This window comes from Hesperophylax consimilis, chromosome 1, assembly GCF_061612785.1.
Source record: "Hesperophylax consimilis isolate HC1 chromosome 1, BYU_Hcon_1.0, whole genome shotgun sequence".
Classification (NCBI taxonomy): Eukaryota; Metazoa; Arthropoda; class Insecta; order Trichoptera; family Limnephilidae; genus Hesperophylax; species Hesperophylax consimilis.
The window spans coordinates 29,034,685-29,058,791 of NC_142836.1; the positions used below are offsets into that span (position 1 = coordinate 29,034,685).

General features: G+C 35.7%; 1 protein-coding gene across 1 annotated transcript; it reads left to right on the top strand.

The window, feature by feature from the left end:
* The first annotated feature begins 5,980 nt into the window (after nt 1-5,980).
* On the top strand, nt 5,981-22,443 carry Blimp-1 (PR domain zinc finger protein 1). The gene is made up of 9 exons (XM_089631240.1): nt 5,981-6,077; nt 16,179-16,279; nt 16,890-17,087; nt 17,581-17,697; nt 18,468-18,509; nt 18,789-18,937; nt 19,063-19,163; nt 19,293-21,506; nt 22,043-22,443. Exons 1-9 carry the CDS (start codon nt 5,981-5,983, stop codon nt 22,441-22,443), a joined length of 3,420 nt encoding a protein of 1,139 aa, XP_089487366.1.
* The last annotated feature ends 1,664 nt before the right edge of the window (nt 22,444-24,107 follow it).

A 24,107-nucleotide genomic window follows, 5' to 3' on the forward strand; every position in this document is an offset into this window, starting at 1 on the left:
TGACAAGTATTCAAAATACTACAAACTCAGTACTTAAATTATTCTTATTACAGAAAACCGATTCCACCAAATGCAACAATTTTATCTCTTTGTCAGTGATAACTCAGATCAAATGTATCTTTCTGTTACATGCGTCATTTATGAGAAATAATTAGATGCTACAACATAATATATCGGCGGTATTCATTTTTTTCATAAATATGTATACAATGTTTTGAAATTGTTTGTGAAACTTGTATTTAAAGAAATAATTTAACACGTTTAAAAAATGTATAATTAATCGTGGAATAGATGCAAACATCAGGTCGTATGCAATAAAAGCGATTCATGAATGGGCCAATTTGGGGAGGGGGTTGGGTACAATGGTTGAGGGAGGGTTGTCGGGTGGCTAGGGAAGGCTTGTGGGTGGTTGGGGGCCGTCTGGGTCGGGATTGTGCTAGGTTCAGGGAATTACACAAGGGTTGTAATGTGGTAGGTTATGGCGCGCCTGCATTTGGCAGCTTTTCTCTTATCGATAATATTGTTAACAGGCGCTCACACCAAATAACTGTAGAAAGCACGTAATCTGCAGTGCTCTTGGAACTTTTAGGCAGTATGATGCAAGGAAATATGTTTCTATCAAAATAATTGCAGAATTTTAAATAGTTAGACTGTTAATTCATTTGATTTTAAAGTTTGTCAACGACCCCACCTAAACTTGCAAAATATCAATTTTAGCGAGCTTTTAAAATAAAGCTATCATGTGAAATCGCTGTTGTGACAGATATCCTAGTATAGTGTAAGTGTACGTTGAAGCTAAGTTCATATATTAAAAATTTTAAGTGTAAAATTTTTAATTTTTTAAAGAAGTTAATGACAAATTTAAAAACAGATTTATTGGATAAAAATAGATTTCCCAGTACTCAGCGATCAATTATGATTGAACTATTTATTTCGGTGTCAATGCCTTCTTACGCGTCGAAGAACGCGGCTAGTATGAAAAGTAGACCTAGACGGTTGCTCGCGATTTCTAGTAGGCAAGTTTCATAGAAATAGGCAACCGACTGCGTTCTACTCTTTTCGTCGCGTGAGTGGGACCGCGATAGCGGGCTTGTCTCACGTTAGAAAGAGGTAGACGCATCAGACGAAAAGGGAACAAATACCGTCGGCGGACAATGACCCCGAACAGATTCTATGTTTTTATGATCGATGTGTTTATTACATTCAATTAATACTAGTCGTCCATTATTACACTATTATATTAGACTATACTATTTTACTATTAGTACATAAAATTTCATTTTGTTAATTTTGTCTTACGAAATCAATAGTTTTCAGGTGAAAACAATTTTTTTATCAATTGGTTCTGGAGTTTTTTTTTATTAAATTTGAAAAATTTTTGTTCAATAGTTTTTTCTAAGGAAAGTATTTCTTCTCCCTCGCCCGTTTAGCTGCCTCTCTTTCTCTGGCGCGTCCTTGCCGATGTAGCGGTAAATTAGAAAGTACCGCGCCAAAAGGTCACAAGCGACGCGCGGAAATGCTGAGACATGCTGATATGGCTCCGATAAATCGATATGGACATTATTTACATAAAACGGTACTTATTTTAAAAATTAAAATTGGTGCAAAAAATAAATCTTTCAAATACATATTTTTTTTAATTCCAATTTCGAAAGAAAAATATATTTTGAAAACGATTTTTGATTTAAGTTACTTATTTTTAAATCAGTACAAAAAAATTCCAATTTCTAAAAAAAAGTTTTTGCTTAAAAAAAACTATTTTTTATATGGTACCGTTTAAAGTACGCACACTAAGACGTTTTTTATGGGTAATAAGTAGGTTATTACATTTGTATTGAAAAGTAAATGTGTAGGTACCTATCTACCAACTTCAGAGGTTAATGCACTGTCAAAGTAAAGACGGGAACACAATACGTCAATTCAAAAAAAAAAACATAATAATATACTCGGTCACAAACAGCAGTAACGGATGAAAGCTTTTATTTTACTTTACCCACCGTATTTTATTTTACCCGACGTGCCGATAGAAAGGGCATTACTTGAGAATTATTACTTTAATTTTATTTAGTTCATACACATCGATTGAAACATTTAAAAAATAACAATTAAGCACTTTTTAAATTTCCTTTCTATCGCATTTAACCCATTTTTATTAGATGAATGAACGGTTACAATCAACATCAAAACATGCAGACTTACGCAGAGCCCACTCTAGTACTTGATTCAAATGAAAACATAAACATGCGTAAAACAATAATGGAAACATAAATGGAAAATGTGCATTCAACTAAGCAATGGAGATCGTGTGTTTTTGTTAAAACATATTTAATAACAAACTCATAGTTTTTCTTCTTGTTGATTTAAACTAGAAATCATTTGATTCTTTGACTTACTTTCGTTTGTAATGATACAAGTTGTTTACTAGTATTTTAATAGGTACAATAGAATACCGGTAAATATGATTGAAGCGTAGTATTTAAAATACAAAAAGTACTCAATAACTAAAGGCTCAATATATCAGATATCTATCTACCCTTAGTGTGTTCTTTAGGGAAATATCATCAAACCCTCCCTTAACTGACATAATACCTCGTCCTTGCATCTTGCATTACCAGTTGCCACTGGTCAGGATTCGGGTGGATATTTGAAGTGCTGCCAAGTATCGACCAAACCATCGGCGCCCACACTTCCCCTGCCCGTGGGTGTGGGGTGGGTGGATGGGGTTTCCCAGTAAGGAGGACCCGAGCCTCCAAAAGCATTTATTGCACCGAAAAGCCTCCATTCTGGCAGGCCTCCCATTTGGTGCTCCCGGGTCGATACCGGGAAATGCACGAGCTTTTTGTGATCTGCTTTGTGAATCATATTCGATATAATATAATTAATTAATATTGATTAATAATCTCAGAAGGCTTTAATGCATGTTATAGTTTTTGTTTGTACAAAATATCAAATATTTCATAAATACAATTCTATAAATTCTAAAGTACGTAATGAATAAGTGCATATTTGTTTTTACTGACTTTTTACAGACAATCTCACTTACGTGAAAACATTCCAGTTATAAAAATAATCAGTTAATACACATATTGTTGTACAGCAAATACAAAAATCTACTCAGACATAAGATACATTAATTTTCATACATCTAAAAAAAGATTCAAATAAAAAAATAAATAATAATTTGTCTTTCATATATATGATAGTACAAAAAAGTAAGAGACACATAGAGACGCAAGTAAAACATAATATAATCAGCGCAACATAGTTTTTAGAAATGCACAACATTTTTTTCTGATTCCATATAAATTTTCTACGAAAATATATACTTCAGCACCCTCTATATTATTATATTGTCTACACATTTGGGTCAGAGGGCTAAAATAGGCGACATTATTTTTTAATGTATTCGGGTGAAACATGCTATGGCGTCTTAAAAAATGGGAATTGGGAACATTTATGCATATTTTGGCATATAGGCGATGTACAAAATATTGTGTATAATTTGAATCATCACTATTTCGAACATGAACTAATTCATGAACCAATTTGATCTGCTACCAGATAATTAAATAAACTTCATATATGTATACGATGTTGACCATAAATCAAAATAGTAATAAGTGCAAACTGAAAAGATTTTAATAAATATTACGGAGGTTCCTCTTGGAAAGTTTGTGATGTAAGTCTGTAATGCTGAGTGGGGTAGTCCCACCACTGGAAGCAGTCTACGGTCTAAATAAATAAATAAACTTAAATAAACTTCATATATGTATACGATGTTGACCATAAATCAAAATAGTAATAAGTGCAAACTGAAAAGATTTTAATAAATATTACGGAGGTTTCTCTTGGAAAGTTTGTGATGTAAGTCTGTAATGCTGAGTGGGGTAGTCCCACCACTGGAAGCAGTCTACGGTCTAAGGCTCTACAATTCATGTAGGGGTAGGTCGCGGCCAGACACAGAATTAGGCAGTTTCTGTATCGTCTCTCCGGTAGCAAAGTGTATTTTAAGCCGATAATAATAGATTAGGAGAAAAGAGAAAAACTCTAACGAGAATCATAGAGAAAACCAGTTTTTAGTACTGAAGTGATTCTCTTACATAATATGTTATATATAATTACTGTTAGTGTCAAGTTGTTACATGAGATTTCTGTCACGCCCCTCACGGGCAATGGGATTATATATAGAACAATGTAAGTGGTGCAGGATAATAATTAAAAGTGGAGATGAAAAGGTCGGTTCCAATGTGAATCACGAAGCTATTTTTAATGCGATAGCGTATTACTATTTCAGTTTCCTGAAAGTAGTATGACTGTGGCATCCCTCAATTATAACTTTTAGAAAGATGGAAGGCTGAAGGGGTAGAAGAGGGTAAGAGAATGGGAGGAGGAAATTTGAAGGACTAGGATTCTCAGATCTGGTAATTAAACATAACCCAAGCCATTTCACATAACCTTTGTATTATAAATAGTAGTCTGTTACCGGGCCGATATTATAAGTATCACTAGTTAACATTCCACTATCATAAGCTTATATAAAATTAATACACATAAATTAATATTGAATTATTTTAAACTAAGGACAAAGAGTTCAAACTTTTCTAAAAAAATTGCAACTTTATAATATCATAAAAGCCACAAAGGAGTTGAAAAAGCTTTAGAAATATCGTTTTTTCTGTGCAACCCTTTATGCAGTGCAAAACACATCGGTGGTAGTGCGACTGGGTCCGTGCCGGGGTCGATGACCGCCCTTCCCACCCCCGCCCTGCCTCTCCCCCGCTGGGCGACGCCTTTCACTCTCTCTTTCTAAACTCCGGCAAATACCAAGGTACGACTGTCTGACAGATGAAAATTTGGCAAACCTTTGAGCTTTTAATTTTACCCCAGACTTCCAGCGTTTAATAAAAAGGGTTAAGTCAAATCAAAACCACCTGCATCAAATACGTAACTGAAAAGTGTTATTAATTTTGTTTGCGATGAAATCACTTTATTTTCTGTAGTTTTTTTTACAAATTTCTTTAAATAAAGGTCGGCACATCTCTTCATCATTTTAGATGGTCCTTGCTGTGTAGGGAACCCACTCGTGGGTGTAAACATTGGCGGCCCTAAAGTTAAGATTTGGAATTAAATTTACTTCTTTTGTGAAATAATTATCATATACTTTAAAATAGCACAAAATTAATTTCATTACTTTTCAGAATTAGAATGAAAGGATTTCTACTTTATCTCTCTAAAATTACTTTATCTCTATGGTGAATTTCGATGCACTATCATTAAATCTCTAATGACATTTTTCAAAACCACGGATATTTAAATCATATCCGCTCAGTATAATAATAATATAATGATATAATAATAATTGGAAAATACATTAATGAAACTTAAATAATCCTCTTAATTGTTTTTAGTCAGGATTGTATTGAAATTAAATATATGCCTATCTTTGGTTGTCGCAATGAACTTATACTATGTTTCATCTAATTGCGTATATGCAGTAGATATTTCACATTATGTTAATAAAATTAAGGGTTGTTTGAAATTAATAAATTTCCATGATGAATAATCTTTCATAGTATCTTATGCTAAGCTTGCAGAGGCGGAAGTCATTGCATATTACGGAATAGAATCGTGACATCGACAGCAGTATCGGCGTAGTCTGCCACGAGCGGTCGTCGGACCAGAAATAATGAACTTGAATGTTACCTAGTTTTGCGCAATAAGTGAACATCGACTATCAAATACTGTATAATCAATTTTAGTAAAATGTTCCGGAAGAAAAGGAGTTTTTTCCATGTGAGTTCAGTAAAGAGTGCGTGGAAATCTTCGATGCCTTTTGTCCCCGAGTCATTATTTTCATGATCTGACTACTTGTCGTCTCGTGTCTGCATTTAAAGCGCCAGCAGAGTGCAGTATCACCGCACTATTCTCGCGCTTGATATTTTCCCCATCGGCGGAGCGAGACGTACTGACCTGCGCAAAAATGCACTCGCGGGAGAGCGATCGTCTCACTTCCTACATCCGCGTAGCAGCAGCCAGAGAAGGACGGAAGAGGTCGCAGTCGGTTGCATCGAGTGCATGTAGGTCGGTCGGTAAAGGCGGGCAACTGCTTTATCCACATTTTAGGTTTAGTTACGATTTCGCTCGCCTTCAGTGATAATACGTTAGGAAAGGTCAGTGGCTGACACAGCCTCGCCGCACTCCGCACTCCAGCTCCCACAACCCATAACCCGAACCACTACCCTGGCGGGAAAGTCGCTCACTTGCCGATTTCAAAATGTGCGTGCACTCCAGTGCGTCGGCCCAAAGCCTGCATTTCATGGGACTCGGCTTTTCATGAGGCCAAGTGTTTTCCCAATAGTTCACAGGACACCGATCACCGGTGCCGTTGCCGGTGTTTCAGTCGCTCAGAGTGTCGCGAGAACATCGCCGGGGAGGTCGTCACTGTCTTGTTTACATACAATGTGAGCCGGAATTTATTACTGTTTTCGCTGTAAAATAAGCTACCCTTTTTTAAGCGGTTCTTTATAAAACAATATGATAACAAATCTAAGTTTACAGTACATAATATAATTACAGATTTAAAAGTTCATTCACCGTGATATTTCTCTTATGAATAGAGAACAATATTATTTTTGTTTAAAATAAATAACAATCATTGAAATTATTTTACGCTATGAAAAAATAATTTCTTAAAATAAGTGATTTTCCGTCAATCTATGCCGATTTCACGCTCTTGTGACATCTTTGATTTCAGTAAGACCTTGAAATAAAATTTTCCAGCTACAATTTTCCAATACACTCACCGGAAAATTTACATCGCTCAATACCATCAAACCGGAAAATTCAAAATGGCGCCCAACACTACCCAAAACAGCGCAGTTTAAATATTTTGTAAGAACTAAGAAGTTTCCTTACATTTTGAAGAATTGGATTTGTGGAAAGGACTCTAGTCAACCGCTGAAAGCTTTGACATAACATATGTGAAACTGTCATAACATGGTTATTAAAATTGGCTGAGAATATCTGTTGGTTTAGTGATATTAAAATCGAGTTTTTCTTGGAAACCATGCATCCAGAAAACAGATCGATTACCGAAATTTTAAAATCGTAAGTAATTAGCAATAAAATTTCTCACTTCCTGGTGTTACAAATATTGATATGATGTTTATTTGATGATTGGTAACAAATGATTTGAAAAAAGCTTTTACCGCCCTCAAAGTAAATTACACCACTTATATAGCCTTGCGAAAAGCTCTTCTTCTACGGCGTAGAAGATAAGTGATGGAAAATAAGAATTATTTTTATTGTTCATTTCATTTTTTTATCGAGATCCGACTTACGAATTGAAAACGCGTTCGAAGCAGATTTTTTTTATCTTAAAAATGATTTGTTCACCAATTGGAATGATTTACCTCAATTATGTATGTGTACTAAATACGAAACATAAAATATTTATATTATTCTAAGTAAGCTGAGATTGTGTCACTATATTTTAAAGGTCTCGCGTATACTCGTGACAGTCGCACCAGGAAGTAAAAGAAAGCATTTATCGTGACCAACCGATAGTAATCAACAATAAATGTAAAAAATTACGTGCACTAAATCCTTCAACGTATATTAATTCATTGTTTTTTACCATAACACTGTTAAGCCATTTTTGGCCCAATCAAACAAAATAATCATAATTTAAATTTTAAAATCCGTTATGCGCCGAAATGGAATCCGACATAGAACTCTTGACACAGAGACAAATGCATTTACCAACATTCTATGGAGGTCGTACAAAATTATCAAAAAGTTTTTTTTTAAAGCGTAATAATCGTAAATCCATCAGTTTCTCTCAAAAAATATTCGCAGCTAACATTTAACTCTGTTATTTTAAATTTGGTTTTTACATTCCGTTTCATGAAAGAGCGGCTCAAATACAGAGTCTCGCAGGAGTAGGCAGAGAGGATAGACCGCCAAATAACTCGGTCTTAGCACGCACTCCTTGCATTCATATATCGTACATCATTTCATATATACCTCTATGAGTTAGTGTAAAAAAACACTTCCTGTGTTCATTACCGATGTCAGGTAATACAGATAAGTGCCCCTAGCTAATCTCTCAGCGGCTAAGCTATGAGCATCTGCGTTAGAGTACACATAATGTACATTAGCATCGCTTTTCCGAGTTATAATTAGGTTCCAAGGTTATGCTGGGCTATCTATCCCCCTTTGACCAGTGTACTTCTGATGCAGATGACGATCGCTTGTCCCTCTCTCAGCACTGACCTTGCGACTATTTGGCTAAGATTCGATAGGGTAAATTTAGTTTGAAGAATTTTCCTATCAGATGCAGCGGCATGGCTGTGTGTGTGTGTATTTATGTATGTTGAGATGCACACGCAGCCGTGTGTAATGTGCACTGTGCATTGATGCACACTCACACCCACGTCCAGCTCTCCGCTGTAATCATTGCACTTGACATTGCAAACGATAAATTGTGATGAAACAAGCGCTGCACTAATAAAACTAAACACTCGGTACGTGCATCGCAATGCGCGTACGGAAATACTTTTCAAACACTGATTTCATTTTCTGTCAGTTTTTACTCAATTTATTGAATACACACTCTTAAGACCCGACTTTTCCCTGGAGTAGTTTTCATCATCTTTAAGCGCAATTTTCTCATTTTTATATTACTTAACAATTCGTAACACACAGCAAGATATCCAGTCTTGTTTTAAATATGTACTTCACTTCTCAATAACTCATGATGACGTTATAAACTGAGCATTAATTCGTTTGCCTAAACATTATTTTCAAAAATGCATACTTAATAAAATATATCAATCGGTAATTTCTGATATTTTTTTCTTTTATATATTCAATAAACAAGTTCTGTTGTGTTAGTCAAATTTATACATTACAATAAGTGGGGAAACTTTAAAGGGTAATTAATTACCATTTATAATATCCGACATTTTAGTCGGAAATCGATAATGGCATAGGTAATAAAAATAAAAGCAATTTACTTTTCTTTAAAAGTACCTATATGGAAATAGTATAAATACATCGTTTTTAAATGGATTCACTACTGTTTGATAATGCCTATGGAAAGCGAAATAGCTGACACGCGTAATAATAACTACACACCAGAACTTGTTTATTAAATTGAAATCGAGGTCTACAAATTAAACTTGTTATCAATAAATAATGCCGATTTTTTTCATCCTCGATTTTTTCAGCTTCGTGGGACGTTGATTATACAGATGTGTTCCTACTTCAATAATAATTATTATGCTGTTTATGCAAAGTCGAGTAGAAAAATATTAAATGTAGGTATAGTGAATCAACTTGACCTTCCAATGTCATTCTTTACCAATAGCTACTAAGTACGGACAAATTACGTCTACGGCAATTGGCGGTTCCTACGTTCATAACACTACCACATTATATGTAGGTATAATATTCATTTGAGAATGATTTTGGTTAGTGAAAAAAATTACGAAAAACACATTTTTCCACATAGTTCATCCATACATCATTCTTATTTTTGATGTCCTTATAAATATATATTTGTTGGTAATAATGTGAATCTTGTAAATATTATTTTACGATCGAACTTAAAAGAGGTAAAGGGCTAGGGTTTCATAACCGTCGTGCGCAAAATATTTTAATTTTGTATATTTATACATTATTTTAAAGCTACTTTTTTTTTTCCTAATTCGGTCAGCAATGATGTTCAATGTAAGGTATTCAGGTAAATATAAATTATAAATGAAAACATGGATATCGAGAGAAATGCGTACTTGTCAGAAAGTAGGGGTGCATTTTCGATGTATTTACGCTCTGTATTTGTTCTTAGAATTTTAGATTTGCAATCCTAGTGATTGCTTGATTGATTAATTTTAGATTGCAATCCTAGTGATTGCTTGATTGATTAATTTTAGATTGCAATCCTAGTGAGATAGGCCGTTAAGAAATAAAATTAAAAACTGTCAGTAAATAAGTATGTATTTAATCTGGGGTTACGTAACGTAATGTAAAATCTTATACATATGTATTTAACAGTGCAAATGTAGCACCAAGTTCAATGTGTCACTTTGCATTTCAGTGTTTTATATACAATCTAAGGTCAATAGTTTTAACTGCATATCACGTTGCACATTTACAATACGGTTATAAAATGAATATTGCATTTTGCTATTTATATTGTTATGTTATTGATCAACTTCATATATAGATGTTTGACATTGGGAATTATGTCATTTAACATCAGCGTTTAAAACAGATTGAGTTTCTCGATAGTAATATTTTAACTAGAGAAACCATTTATTTATCTAGCAAAATAATTCTCCAGTCGAAATGTGGGATTTACAGAATTCTGAAAATGCGGAGAGAAGATTACGTCATTTATAATAAAATTATAATGCATCCGTCGCTATAAACGTGACACAGCAAGAAGGAAGTAAACGGAAAGTGCTCTTTAATTTGTTACAGTCTTATCGACATTAATAAACTATTGATATTATTATGAGTAATAAATAGAAAAAACTTATACAGCAAACTATGTGACATTTTTAAAATATTTTATATCTATAGCTATTTCCGGTATTACAAAACTACCGATATTGATTTTGGCAACTTTGTAAAATAATATTACTATTTACTAAACTAAAAAGCTGAAATGTTTAGTTTGAAATATGTTGAGGTTATTTTTGCATTTATACAGTATTGGATTCCGCAATCACTCTGTATAAATCGTACTTCAGTGGTTATGATTAGCGTCCTGTACATTTTATAGATTTAGGAGGATTATCTTTTGAGGTATTGAGCCGTTGTGTTCTCCTTCTCGAACCAACGTTTCGAACAGACTTGCAGTGTCCACCACCAGGGAAAATCCTCAAGAAGAATTTAGAAAGTAAAAAACCTAATATTGTTACGGTTTTATTTTTCACTAAGCCTCATCTTAATGAAACGGCACATCTGTTATCTAGGTCCGATAATTGCGCACTTGCATTGCTGCACTGCTGGTTGCTAGTAAATAATTATATCAGTGCACGTTTAAAACACTTGCAATTAATGCTGATAACGGTACAGAAATGAAATAGGGTACCTACGAGAAGTATTTTTGCTGAGATGCACATTTTAAAATCGAAAGTTGATTGCTTTAGTTCCTTAAGTGCACGATAAAATTCTTCGGCGTGAGAAATTAAGTTCAATTAGTAGATTATTTCATCATAGTACATATCATTATTGACCTGATGAAAATCAATATTCAATCTCAAAAATTCCTTTAAATTGTTTTAGATGTGCTACGTAATTGGTTCTTAGTAAGACCTTACATAATATTATGTAAGACTTACTTCCGCGCATTTTTTTTTTGCTATCTTTCTTTTGTTTACAATTTGCAACAAATAATGACCGAAGATAGGAGCACTAATAAGGATAATGAGATAGCTTGAACGGACTTTGTGTGTTTTCTAAACGAATGTTTAGATTATAAAGTTTTCTGATAAACCATTTTTAAAATTCCAGAAAAGCGATTTATCGACACTTTATAATATTATATCAAAGGTAAACTTACTGAAAATTGGCCGCTTATGCGATTTAGGGAAAACAATTATCACTTCTCTTTATCTTTATAGTAATATAACAATTTATTATTTGAATTATTACTTGAAATTCAAAAACGTAATAAAGTAAAATGTAAATATAATAACTAGTTTCTCGTCTACATAGTTAGAATAACTTGTTCGTCGTTAATTGTAGACACAATAAAATACATAAGTTAAACAATCCAGCTTCGTGAACATGTTTATCATAAACAATATGCATTGTGTAAACACTGATAGGGATAACTGATAACTTAAGAAGAAAATTTTCTCCAATGACATTGACATAGAACCGGTTTTTGTATAATGCGTACTTTCAACATTGTCTAGATCAATTATTGTCATAGATTACGAATGATGCAATATAATATCATAGTTTTCAAGATAATATTTTGTGCAATACCTCCATATAAAATTGGGAAGCGGGTATGGGTACTATCGCATTTATAATCAACTGATAATCAACGCCTCTGCTATATATAGGTCACCCCAAGTAGTTCGCTACGTTTGGTGACTGAGTCGGGGTTTCTCGGGTTCATGTTGTGAGACTTTGCAAGTGCACGGAAGTCCAGATCGCGAGAGACTGGTTGAAGAAGGCCTTTTTACCACCCCAGCAGGACTCTCTCGGAATATCGCCTCGAACTGCAGTGGGAGGGATGGATTAATACGTCCACTATTCCTGTACACACTGACCCCAGATTTCACCCACTCCTCGTGTATTTTTCCTTCTCAGAACTTCCTTACCTAAACAGACCCTCCACACGCATCTGCAAAGATGATATAGGCCCTCAGAGGAATTATTTTCCTCAGGGCCTCATGTGTGGAGTTAATGAAAAAATAAATAAAAAAATGAAATGGCCATACCACCACTTTGTTGAACACTTTAAATATATTTCGGCGTTCTGAAACTACTTACGAATAAAAAAATATTTACTGTTTTTGCAAAATATTCAAACTCACAAAAATAACAAAAAAAAAATTTCTTCAGGACTGTTAATATCTCCGTAATTTGCCTCACACAGATCTCAATCATGTTACATAAGTTACGAGTAATTATTGCAATCTCTAAATGTATTAAATGATATATATATATGAATACTAAATTGTTTTCATCCGCACTAGCGATAATATTGTATTGTTTATTATACAATTTGAAAATATGATAAAATTATTAAATAAATAAACACAGTAGATATCTGAACATCTGATCTCGTAGTAACCCTGAGATGCAATATAAACCAGATATTGCTTCTTGCACGTTGCAAACATGCGCCATCAATTCATTTGAAGGACACTATGCCAAGTACAAATATGTAGATCAACGCTTGCAAACAAAACATTAAACATTGAATAGTTAATTGAATTAAATCTGCGACCGTCACTAGATACAGTTTTAAAGAAATCGAGTATTACAAAACAATATAATAACTTAAAAAAACCGTTAATTCGGTGGTTTACTTTTCCCCTTTCAGCTATAGACAAGACACAGCAAGCATTTAACTTGCGATTTTCTAGACTCGTCTACCTCCTGCGCATGTATTAACTGTATGTTTAAATTAATGTTTCTCACATAAATTTGGGAGACTAGGAAGACTAGACATTAAAACGTATCTGGCCATGTTCCAAAACAACGATTCCAATTTGTTGATTTTCCAAAATTCCCCAAATGAAGGTCATATTTTACTGAATACGCTAGAAGGAAAAAAATACTTCATACTTCAACACTTCATAGGTTTTATCCAATATTTTATAAATATATATTAATTATTGTAATTATCACGTTGTTTACTGAAATGGTAAGCGATTTACGGCATTCGTCGTTAAACTTCCATTTCACTATTTCCACTTCCTTGACTTTGATAAAGCTCACCACCAACTCTTGCCAAATGGCAATGGATCAAACATCGGCGTCTTAAAGAGAAACTAACCGTCAACGATTATTTGAAAAGGGTCAAATAAATTCGATAAAATATATACGTTGTAAAAATAACTCATTTATTCGTCGACTATATAAAATCGAGGTTTTTGAGTCTTTCAGTGAATAATCAGGAACAATTCAAGAAATTAATGTTCATTTCTATTTGTTACAGTTGGTCTAAGCAGCAGTAATGAGACGGATTGAAGAACATAAACTTCACTGAGAAACTTTTAACATCGAAGAAAGCATGCGATTGGTGAGCCTTTAATTTTTCTAGTCGAAATACCTACTCCATAATCAATAAACTGATCCTATTCAGAAGTTTTAAGCAATGGTTCTACATTCGAAATACATGAAACCCATAAAGAACCAAGAAATATGATAAAAACGTTTCTAGATTTCGTTGCAATCGTTGAATTCGTTCGTGTATTGTGTTTTTTATGGAGTAGAGATCGTCTATGATCTACGCGATGCAGTCATTAGTTAGAAGAGATGCATCTCACTGACACAAACAAGAATAGAGTACATGTATACGTAATAGGTACCTACTCTACAAGTCCGCAGTCAGAGTCAGTCAGAGTCATGGCTGAGCCGTGACGTATTCCTTGGATGCACCTGACCTTTGTTCGAATCCATTACCAATGCTCACGTAACAACTGGCGGTGCAAAACTCGGTGAAACTTGCCGCTGATAATATTACGTCTCCGGTTTTTAGGTATTTTAGTAATACTTACTTGAGTGTACGATAAAAGAAAACTACATTTAATTACTATGATAGGTCACCAGTTATCGAGTTGAATGGGTAATAAAATCAAGCGCTTTATTAATTTTGTAAAAGTAATGAGCAAAGGCCCGCAAACCGTTTATTTGTAAGGTTTGAATATCAAACTATTTAAAATGGTTCTTACGCAACATTTCAGAGGAACAGCTTTGACTTGTTTACGCATAGACGACATCATAGTTGTAGATTTCAAAATTTTAAAGAATTTTAAAACAAATAATGCGCAATGTGGTAGGTACCGACAAAAAAGTACCTGCTTATAGATTTAAATAATATTTCGAATATCCCATGCATACCTACACGATAATATGACCAACTTTCTCTATTATGGAAAATAAAGTTCCAGCATGCAACTTATTTTTTCACTTTGGGAATTGTCGTACTCTTGGTTTATGGAAACTTTAAAAAAAGTTGTGTAATACAATCAATTTACGACACAAAAATATCTAACTATTTAAGTAAGAGATATAAGCACTAACTGTTCTTAAAAACACCTTCTGTTTTTCCTTTCATTGAATAAAGCAAACCTCCAAATCAACACCTTCCCAGTGCGCAGAACTAGCTGTGTCCTATAGATTAGACTATATTACTATAGAGACACAATGTGAAGCGATACGATACACGTGCCGGCAAGGCTGACTTTTACAGTAGGTAATTACTCTTCAGATGGTAAACTGCGTAGGTACATATCGCAGCATCTAGGTGTGGTGCGATATACTGCTGTGTTCATGGTATTTATCGAACATCCGAACTGAAATACTTCGATGTTTTTCAGTTTTTTCATGTATTATCGTTGACAAATAATTTTTTGAAACAAATGTTTTTGAAAAATATAGAATTTTTTACTATATATAAATGGCATGTCAAATATATACTACTAGTCGATTTAACTCCAACCTTCTTCCCATCCATAGGCATGACAAAACAGTGCCCTCTGGTGCATCGGTCGCACCGAGATAGGAGTGCTCCTGGCGGGGGTGTTACATTCGTATCGTATCATATCGTTTCACATATCGAATATATACTAATAAACAGTAACAGAACCAGACCGACAGCTTTCCCTCTTCCTAATTTTAGTATATTTTTAAAATAAATGTGATCTAAGACCATTGACCATTAGAAATCGATAATTTTATTGGAAAAGAGCTTCCATGGTAACTGGTATTTTAGCGGCGGAAGGGGAAAAAAACATTCACCCCGCTAACATCGGAGCTTTTCCGGAAATATCTGCGTGAACGTTCACAATTATACACACTTGTATGTGTGTTATTCTTATCCTCGCATTATACATCCTACGCCGCTTTCTTATGCGCAGAATGCTGCGCGCACTGGAACTAAAGTGGGTCACTGGTGTGAGTTACCGCCCCTTTTATCGACCGACATTCACTACAGCCTCCAAGACACAAAGAAACTCTTGCGAACAACGACAGTCTCACAAAATAAGGCGATAGATGCGTTAATTGTTTGCTAAAACCTTGCGGTAAAGATGATCTGCATTGCACATTCTATGCAGTATAGATTCACTGTAAAAACTCGCCAATGTAGCCATAAAAATGTATGGCGACAAGCAAGTTTCATTTGACTACGGTGGTACATTACAAATATACCTACCTGGCAAAAAACATTTTAGTTTTAATTTTGAGATGAAAGGATATGCATTTCTATTATTTCGTATTAAGTATGTATATCAACTTCCTTAACCACGTGCATATATATTTGAATTTTATTTAATTTGCATTATATTAGATAACAACCAACCGAATCCATAAAAGATAACATCCGTTCGAACGTAGAGTCGGGACGATCTCGCCTTCGCGTATTCAATCAATAGCAGAATTAGCCTTGTGGAATTTTCCACAACAACTTGTGTCTCTGACAGTGGTGCCCCCGTGTCGGGGATTTGACGCACTGAGAGGGTGGCTGGCGCGCGCCCCATCGCCCCACCGCCCCACCGCCCCCCCACAGTGGCTCGTGGCTGCTGTCGGTCAAGGCTGCTGCAACCCCCAGCAGGAAAAAGGTTAAGGCGAGGACCGTGTTCACTTTACCCCGTACATTGTACACCGTACACTTTACTGCGCTGTGCATAACGCCACGGGATGATTCGATGACATTGAGATAATAATATGGTTTCACGGGTAAACACTTACAGTGTTGCAGTGACATTACTAGACTTGAGATATAAAATTGACAGTTCTCTCGGAAAATTCGCCATGCATTAGGAAATACTTAATTGACCTATCCTTGACTCGTGTTTTATCTAGGACATTAGAGGAATTTGATATTGCCAATTGAATTCTAGGAAGTAACAATTTTGTATTACGACACACATAGATAAGGCGCATGCCACTTGGAATGACCTTGAATCGTTATCAAACGGAAAAAAATAAATCCATTTCCAATACTGCACGTACACAACCGTCATGCTGGATAAAATTAGCATTTTATTCAATTTTCTAGATACAACTATTTATCATATTTCACGGTCGTTATTGCAGTATATCTGATATATTTATGTATAGTTGAGTTCTGGAGTTAATGAAAGTTGTTGATTAATATTAAAAGCTTAATAATGTGTTTTGTTTGTTTCCAGTCCAATATGGACCGCAGCCAACAGCAGCAGGTGGAGCACGAGGCGTGCACGCTGCGCGAGGAGGATTACGAGCGGCTCGCCGTGTACATCGTGCCCGATGTGCCCTGCGTGCCCGGCACCAAGGACCGTGCCGAGAAGACCCTCCCCAGGAGTCTCACCCTCAAGCCGTCCGTAGTGCTCTCCACACCTAACACGCCGGTAAGCATTCGGAACCGGAACCCAGAACCCAGAACCCGCAGCGAAATAATATTATATAATTACATTAAATACTTTGTTTAGTAAACACTTCATTTTTTATTAATTTTCACATCTACCGGTTTCGTTTCAGTTAAGCTTCATCGGGATGTTAATTAAAAACTAACAATTTGAAGATGAAGCTCAACTGAAGCGAAACCGGTCTTTAAACCAAGTATTTTATTCTATTATAGAATGTCTAATCACAAAGTAATTTCTTCCTACGAAAAAAAAAAGAAATAATATTATTTTTAATTGACCAACCATACGACCACTATTATATCAATAATGCATTTCTAACTTTTCACTCTCCAGTATTTATACTGCATGTCTTAAGTTATTTTCTGAAAGCTTTTTTCAACCATTGCCTTCCTGTTGCATTTTCATTTCATAAAAACTCAAAGTTATGCAGCAAAAAACGAGAAAATTATCTATAATAACTTATTAATGTTTCCAGACCGAGGGCGTTTGGAGTACGGGGGTGATACCTAAAGGAACCCGGTTCGGCCCCTTTGAAGGTTCGAGAACTCCCAATTCTCCGGACAACAAAGTATCATGGAGATACTATTGGAGGGTGAGTTTCAGTTTTATATCCGTACGCTTTTTGTGAATATTCTCAACAACTCTACTGTGGTGTTGGCAAGAACCTTTTATAAATTAATTAACAAATTATTATATCATTTCTGTAACTTATTATTAATTCAAATCATATTATTATGCGTTTTTTATAAAATTTACATTAATAATCCAAAACTTAAATATTTTGAGTGTGGAAGATTAATATGTCTTGAAAGATTATAGTTTTTTTGCCACTTGTTAACTGAGGTCAATCAGCTCAGAAATCATTTGTTTTTTTTCACCCACATGAATTAAATTTTTATTATTTTATTAATCTATATAATGTTTCTTAAACCCCATGCTTTTCGCTAGCTTCCCTTTACAAACGCGTTTCCCGGACGCATTTTACCTTATACTTATTAGTATTTATTTGTAGTCTACCTCTAAGCCTTTAAACATTAAACAAACGTAGTGGTTTCCAAGTTTTAAAAGTAGAATGTATGATGCTTTAACCCCGGGGTATTTCAACGGGATCTTTGCGCCTAATATGAGTAATACACGGGCTCGTTCGCTGGATCCTGATAAAAATGTAAGATGATTCGGTTTGCATCGTAACCACAACGTGTTATTGATGAAGTAAAACGTTTGTAACAAAGACACTACTAACATATTATAAAAGCTACTCCACTGGTTGTTGGAACTTAAAACTCTCATTCTTTCTTTTGTAAACACAATTTTCTTCTATTTCTTGAAATTTACAATTCTTCCTTCTCCTCTTTTAATCAGGTGCAGGAATCCGTGAGACATCACACATACGGAAACATCAAGGTAAGAGATGTAGTCAGTAGACATATTTATTGATTAAGTACCTGCCTAATTCCCCGCTTTGCTATTCCTGCGACTAATACCCCATTACTGTAGTTACCTACATTACATACCTGCACTATGACAATCCCGCACCGCATGTTTTGTCCTCAAAACTCATTTTTTACATTATCATTTCTACTTACGAATATTGTGTAAACGTCTAACAAATGATTAGGGTGATTAAATATAACCCCTACCATTATATTTTTATGTATATTTATTATTTTTTTGTGTATTTAGATATTTAAAGACAACGACTACTACTACCTGGATGGCTCCGATACCAGCATGGCCAACTGGATGCGGTATGTCGCCTCTGCGTACTCCTTCACCGTTATGAACTTAGCGGCTTGCCAACACGGAGAGCACATCTATTTCTATACTATAAGGTAAACAAATAACACACAAACAATACTCAAATATATCAAGATTCTGCTTATTCTACAACACACATACTCGTACAGTGAATGTAGTGGTTTAAAATATTTGTTTTCTAATTTTATTTTATTTTCAGAGATATAATGCCAAATGAAGAGCTGATGGTCTGGTACTGCAAGGACTTTGCCACAAGACTTGGATATGACGTTGATCCAGAAAGAGCCACTTACTCGATTTGTAAGTTGAAACCACTTATTTAACAAAAAAATTAAATCACGTTTTAGAAAACCACTAGTACTTACATTATCACCCTACAAATTAACCTTCGTACCGTATCATGTAAAATATTTTATCTCTTCGTTGCAGGTAAAGAAGAGACCATCAAAAAGGCATACGGATTACCACCGGCACCTGTTCACCCTGAAATAGCTTTCAACCACATGAAATATGTTCTGGGTCTCTCTACACCTAAGGATCTACTAAGAGCTGACTCACCACCCGCCCTCCGCATGGCTACTACTTCCAACAACTCTCCAGCACCTTCCCTAGAAGCCCCTCAATCTATTCAAGGGGTGAGGGTCATCAGCCGCCGTTCTCCACCATTGCCAAGGAATTCTTCCCCAGTTTTAGTCTATAAAGCTGATCAATCGAGTATGGTTGTTGACAGACGGGACTCTTCTCCGAGTGTAATTCATTCGAGACAAGTATCTCCGCTAACAGTTCACCATAGGGAAAACTCCACTATCATTGTACCGCAGCAAAAGAATAGTCCTCCACACGGAGTTAGAGTTGGAGAAGCCAGATCTCCTGCAGCGCCCGCCCCCGCCCCGTACGATCACCACCAGCTCACACCGGCCGATGGATCAGTGCGTTCTGATGAGGGATACCACAGTAATGGCTACCATGATGATGGATTCACTCCTCCTGAAGATTCTAGCGATTCTGATTCTGAAAACAATTACGTACTTGACTGCTCCAAAAAAGCAAATGCTCCGAAGGAGACAACGGTTATTGTTCAGAAGAATGTTGACATGGCTGATATACATAGGAATGAATTTAGAAAAGTCAAAATTAAGATGTCGAGAGCTTATCAGTATCAAAATAATAAAGACGCTGATTGCGACAGTGAGAAGGAATTGATTATTGCTGAAGACCCAGTGGAAGAAATGCCCCTCTCTTCCCCGTCTCCTCCTAGGAGAGATCCAGCCACCTCTACTGTCATTGTTCTGGAGTCATCGCAACACGACATGGTCACTATGAATAAAGCATACTACGAAGCAGAAACAAACTCCCCTACCCCGCCCGCCGCTTTCATCCGCTATACGCCCCCGAGCTCTAGCATATTAGAAACTATTCTCACGGGAAATCGCTTGGACACAAATAACAACGATTCTAACAGAAGGCAACCAAATGCAACCCCACCTCCAACATCACCTACGGAAATGGCGTACTCTTACAAGAAAAGTCAAAGATACGGTAACGCGTGCAGCCCTGATTCCAGCTCCAACTTACCGAGTCCTGTCCATAACTTGATGCCGGTTGGACCTCAAATCATCATTCCCCGCAATAATCACCAAATTCCTTCACCACAACCCCCTGCCCTTATGTACGCTTCACCGCCCCATCAAATGGTGCCACACACGACTGAAATTAGAGAAATAAGAGAAATCCGAGAAAAAAGAGACATGAGATATGAGAGTCATTCTTCGCCGAACTACCCGTACAGCATGTATTCTCCTCCTTACCCTTCGATGATTACTATACTGAGTGGCTCTCCGCCAAGCATGCATTCACCACCAATATCTTCCAGCCATCAATTTGAAAGGAATGGCCACCAATCTCAATACCCCTCATCCTCCAGCGTAATAACCCTGAAAAATTGCTCTCAGATGAACATGTTACAGGGTTCAAACATGAGCCATCACCTTCTGCAGCCTTTACCTCCTCTACAACACCTCTCACCATCACGGAACTCTCCGCCTGGAAGCCTCAGTCCTGATGGTGGATCCTACACGAGGAGTTGCAGCCCTCTCAGTCCTGGTTCGCAAAGTTCAAGAGGTTACAGAAGTTTACCTTATCCTTTGAAGAAAAAGGACGGGAAAATGCATTACGAGTGCAATGTGTGCTGTAAAACATTTGGTCAGCTATCTAACTTGAAAGTTCATCTTAGAACTCATTCGGGAGAACGGCCGTTCAAATGCAACGTTTGCACTAAGTCATTCACCCAGCTGGCGCATTTACAAAAACATCACTTGGTGCACACAGGGGAGAAACCCCACCAATGTGACATCTGCAAAAAGCGTTTCTCTTCCACTTCTAATCTTAAGACTCACCTGAGGCTCCACTCGGGTCAGAAGCCGTATGCTTGCGATCTCTGCATGCAGAAGTTCACCCAGTTTGTGCATCTTAAACTGCATAAGCGGCTGCACACAAACGATAGACCCTACGTCTGCCAAGGCTGCGACAAAAAGTACATAAGTGCATCTGGACTGCGAACCCACTGGAAGACCACCAGCTGCAAGCCCAACAATATCGAGGAAGAGCTAGCGATGGCGAATGCGGCAAATACGGAATACTTAGGTAAATATTTCACCATTGTATTGATCTTCACGCTCACTCTTTGTCACAAAATATATTTAACATTCACTTTCACATGATTTCCACCATTTAACCATCCGTTGAATGAAAAACAATTTGATGTTTTTCAAAGACACTTCACACATTATTTCACAAATTTTCATTGCATTTGAATTTAGTAAAGTAGAATTTGCCTTCCTCACCGAGTGCATTATTGAACCGACCACAGCGTGAGCGCGAGACCTCGGTACTGGCACTTTCACTTCACTTCCACCAAGGCAGGTCGCGCGGAGTGACTTTCCAATAATCTCCACCACTCCTGCACAGTGCACAACCATAGGTTGAACAACCGATTCTGCACTCTCTCAACTTTCTGACTATGGCAATGCCCTCAAGTCTGTCAATGAACTCAACCACAAAAGCATAGTTTATTGACCTCTCATAAAGTTAAAATAACACAAAAAAAATTTGCTTCGTAAATGAAACCGATTTAATTTATTATTTTCTACTTTAAGATTAATAAAAAAATTATTTGTCAGGTCCTAGCGACAAAGAGTGTCCCGAAGAATCCTTCGACATGCGCCCTCTTCCGAGGCTGCTGGGTCCAGGGGGGTTCCTGCAACTGGCGCCCTCCATCCTGCCTCAGCATATGGACTACCAGCACCAACCGCAGCACCCCCACCAGACCATGGGCCACCAGGGCCACCAAGACCACCAGAGTCACCAGGACCATCAGGACCACCTGGACCACCGCGGTGACCACAGTGGACTCAGTCATCAGCAGATCCCTCAGAGCCGATTACAAGAGCAGCAGCACTTGAATGGTTCCCATCAAGTAACGCAACCCTCCGACAGACATTACATCCCCCCGAGGCCGAGTGATGAAACAAGACCAAGTGTTATTGAGTCAAACCAACCCCTCATCATAGAGTGTACATAATCTGCTCTACATTCTAAGCTACAAACTGCATTAGAGTATCAAAAAGGATAACGCAACACCTAGGAATATATTGCGAACTATAATATTATATTATTAGATTTATGCGTTTCAATGTACCTAACTTCCTAAATAAAACTCTCTTACATCTCGCTTTCAGTTATATTATAAAAAATTAGATGTTTAAAATTGTCAAAAATGCGCTAATTTGTCGTTAGAAACTAGTCTTCTAAGCTTCATTCATTATTGAAAAATATCTGTGCTACATCCTTTTTTCAATTCTTTTTTCGTATTATAAAAACGAAGAAGTAAAATACCTTCTTTTCACAAAATTTTATAAATTTCTAAATTTATCTACCCACCTTTTTGAAATTATTAAGCACGCATATTATTTGTATAAAATAAATTCCTCGATGTTCGATACTCTAAAAGTAATTAACTTCGTTTTGTATGCTATCAAACCATATCTTGTATTGTCAAACTGTACTCCCTTCTCACTCCAGTTATAAGGCTGTATTTAGGATTAGTTTAAATTATTTATTTTTAATAATACAAATTTTTTATTTATTTAAATACTATTAGAAAATATGTATGATCGAAGTAAACAGGTTGTTTAATTGTGATTTTTGTTCATGTATATTTTAGATTTTATATTTTTACACACTATAAATTGTAAATAAATTTCCTTTAATCATAGTTTTCTCCAGTGAAACCAAATACTATTATTTTCCAAAGATACGCTCATGTCGAGGTATGCTTGAATATATTAATGTAATGGGGAGCTTTTCTTGTAAAGTACTATAGAAAAAAAATGACTGGATCAAATTATTTATTTGTATAAACAATATTGGGTAACTCGCGTATTACAATAGTTTACTGCATTGATACTCATACTCGTACCTTGGTTAATGCAATTAATGCACAACATTAAATACAATGTTTATAAAAGTACGGTTTAATTATAAAGAAAACCTTTCTAGTATTACTTAAGCATAGAAATGTTTGCCAAATGAGTCGGCTGATTAATTGCTTTGCTCTTTGTACATACCTACATATCTAAATACTTTTTATTGTAAGATGTATTTTTTCATCGAATACCTTCATCGTGCAAAAGGTAATATGTAAACGTGAAGATATAAAAAATGAGTTGTTGGGCGTATGAATTTTAGATAATTATTACATAAAATGCATTTCCATAATAATCTAAACAATGAATGACTCCCCTGTCGAGTGAAAGAATGGTGCTTGAGATAATTAATTCTAAGCTTTTGATGTTATTTTTTTCTTTAAAGAATTACAAATTTTATCGACCAAAAAATACTTTGTACTGAACTCGATTTTTATTTAAACACATATTATTGTGAAAATACACTCGTTCCTACATTTTAGGAAACAATATTTTCACATTGCAACAAATAATGCTATTTTTTATGATTTAATTAATTTAATTTAATTTCTTGCTTTTAGAAAACTTTTTTTTGGTCGACGAAATTAAGTAGCCAATGGATGAATTAATTTTGGTGTTTTACTGAAAATAATAAATAATATTTGACTCAATATCTGAAAATGTTGTGGTAAATTTCGCCCCCAAACTTTTGAAATTATTAATTACGCATGAAATCGGATGTAACTGTAAATCTCCCACCGAAAAAATGGTTGAATTTTAT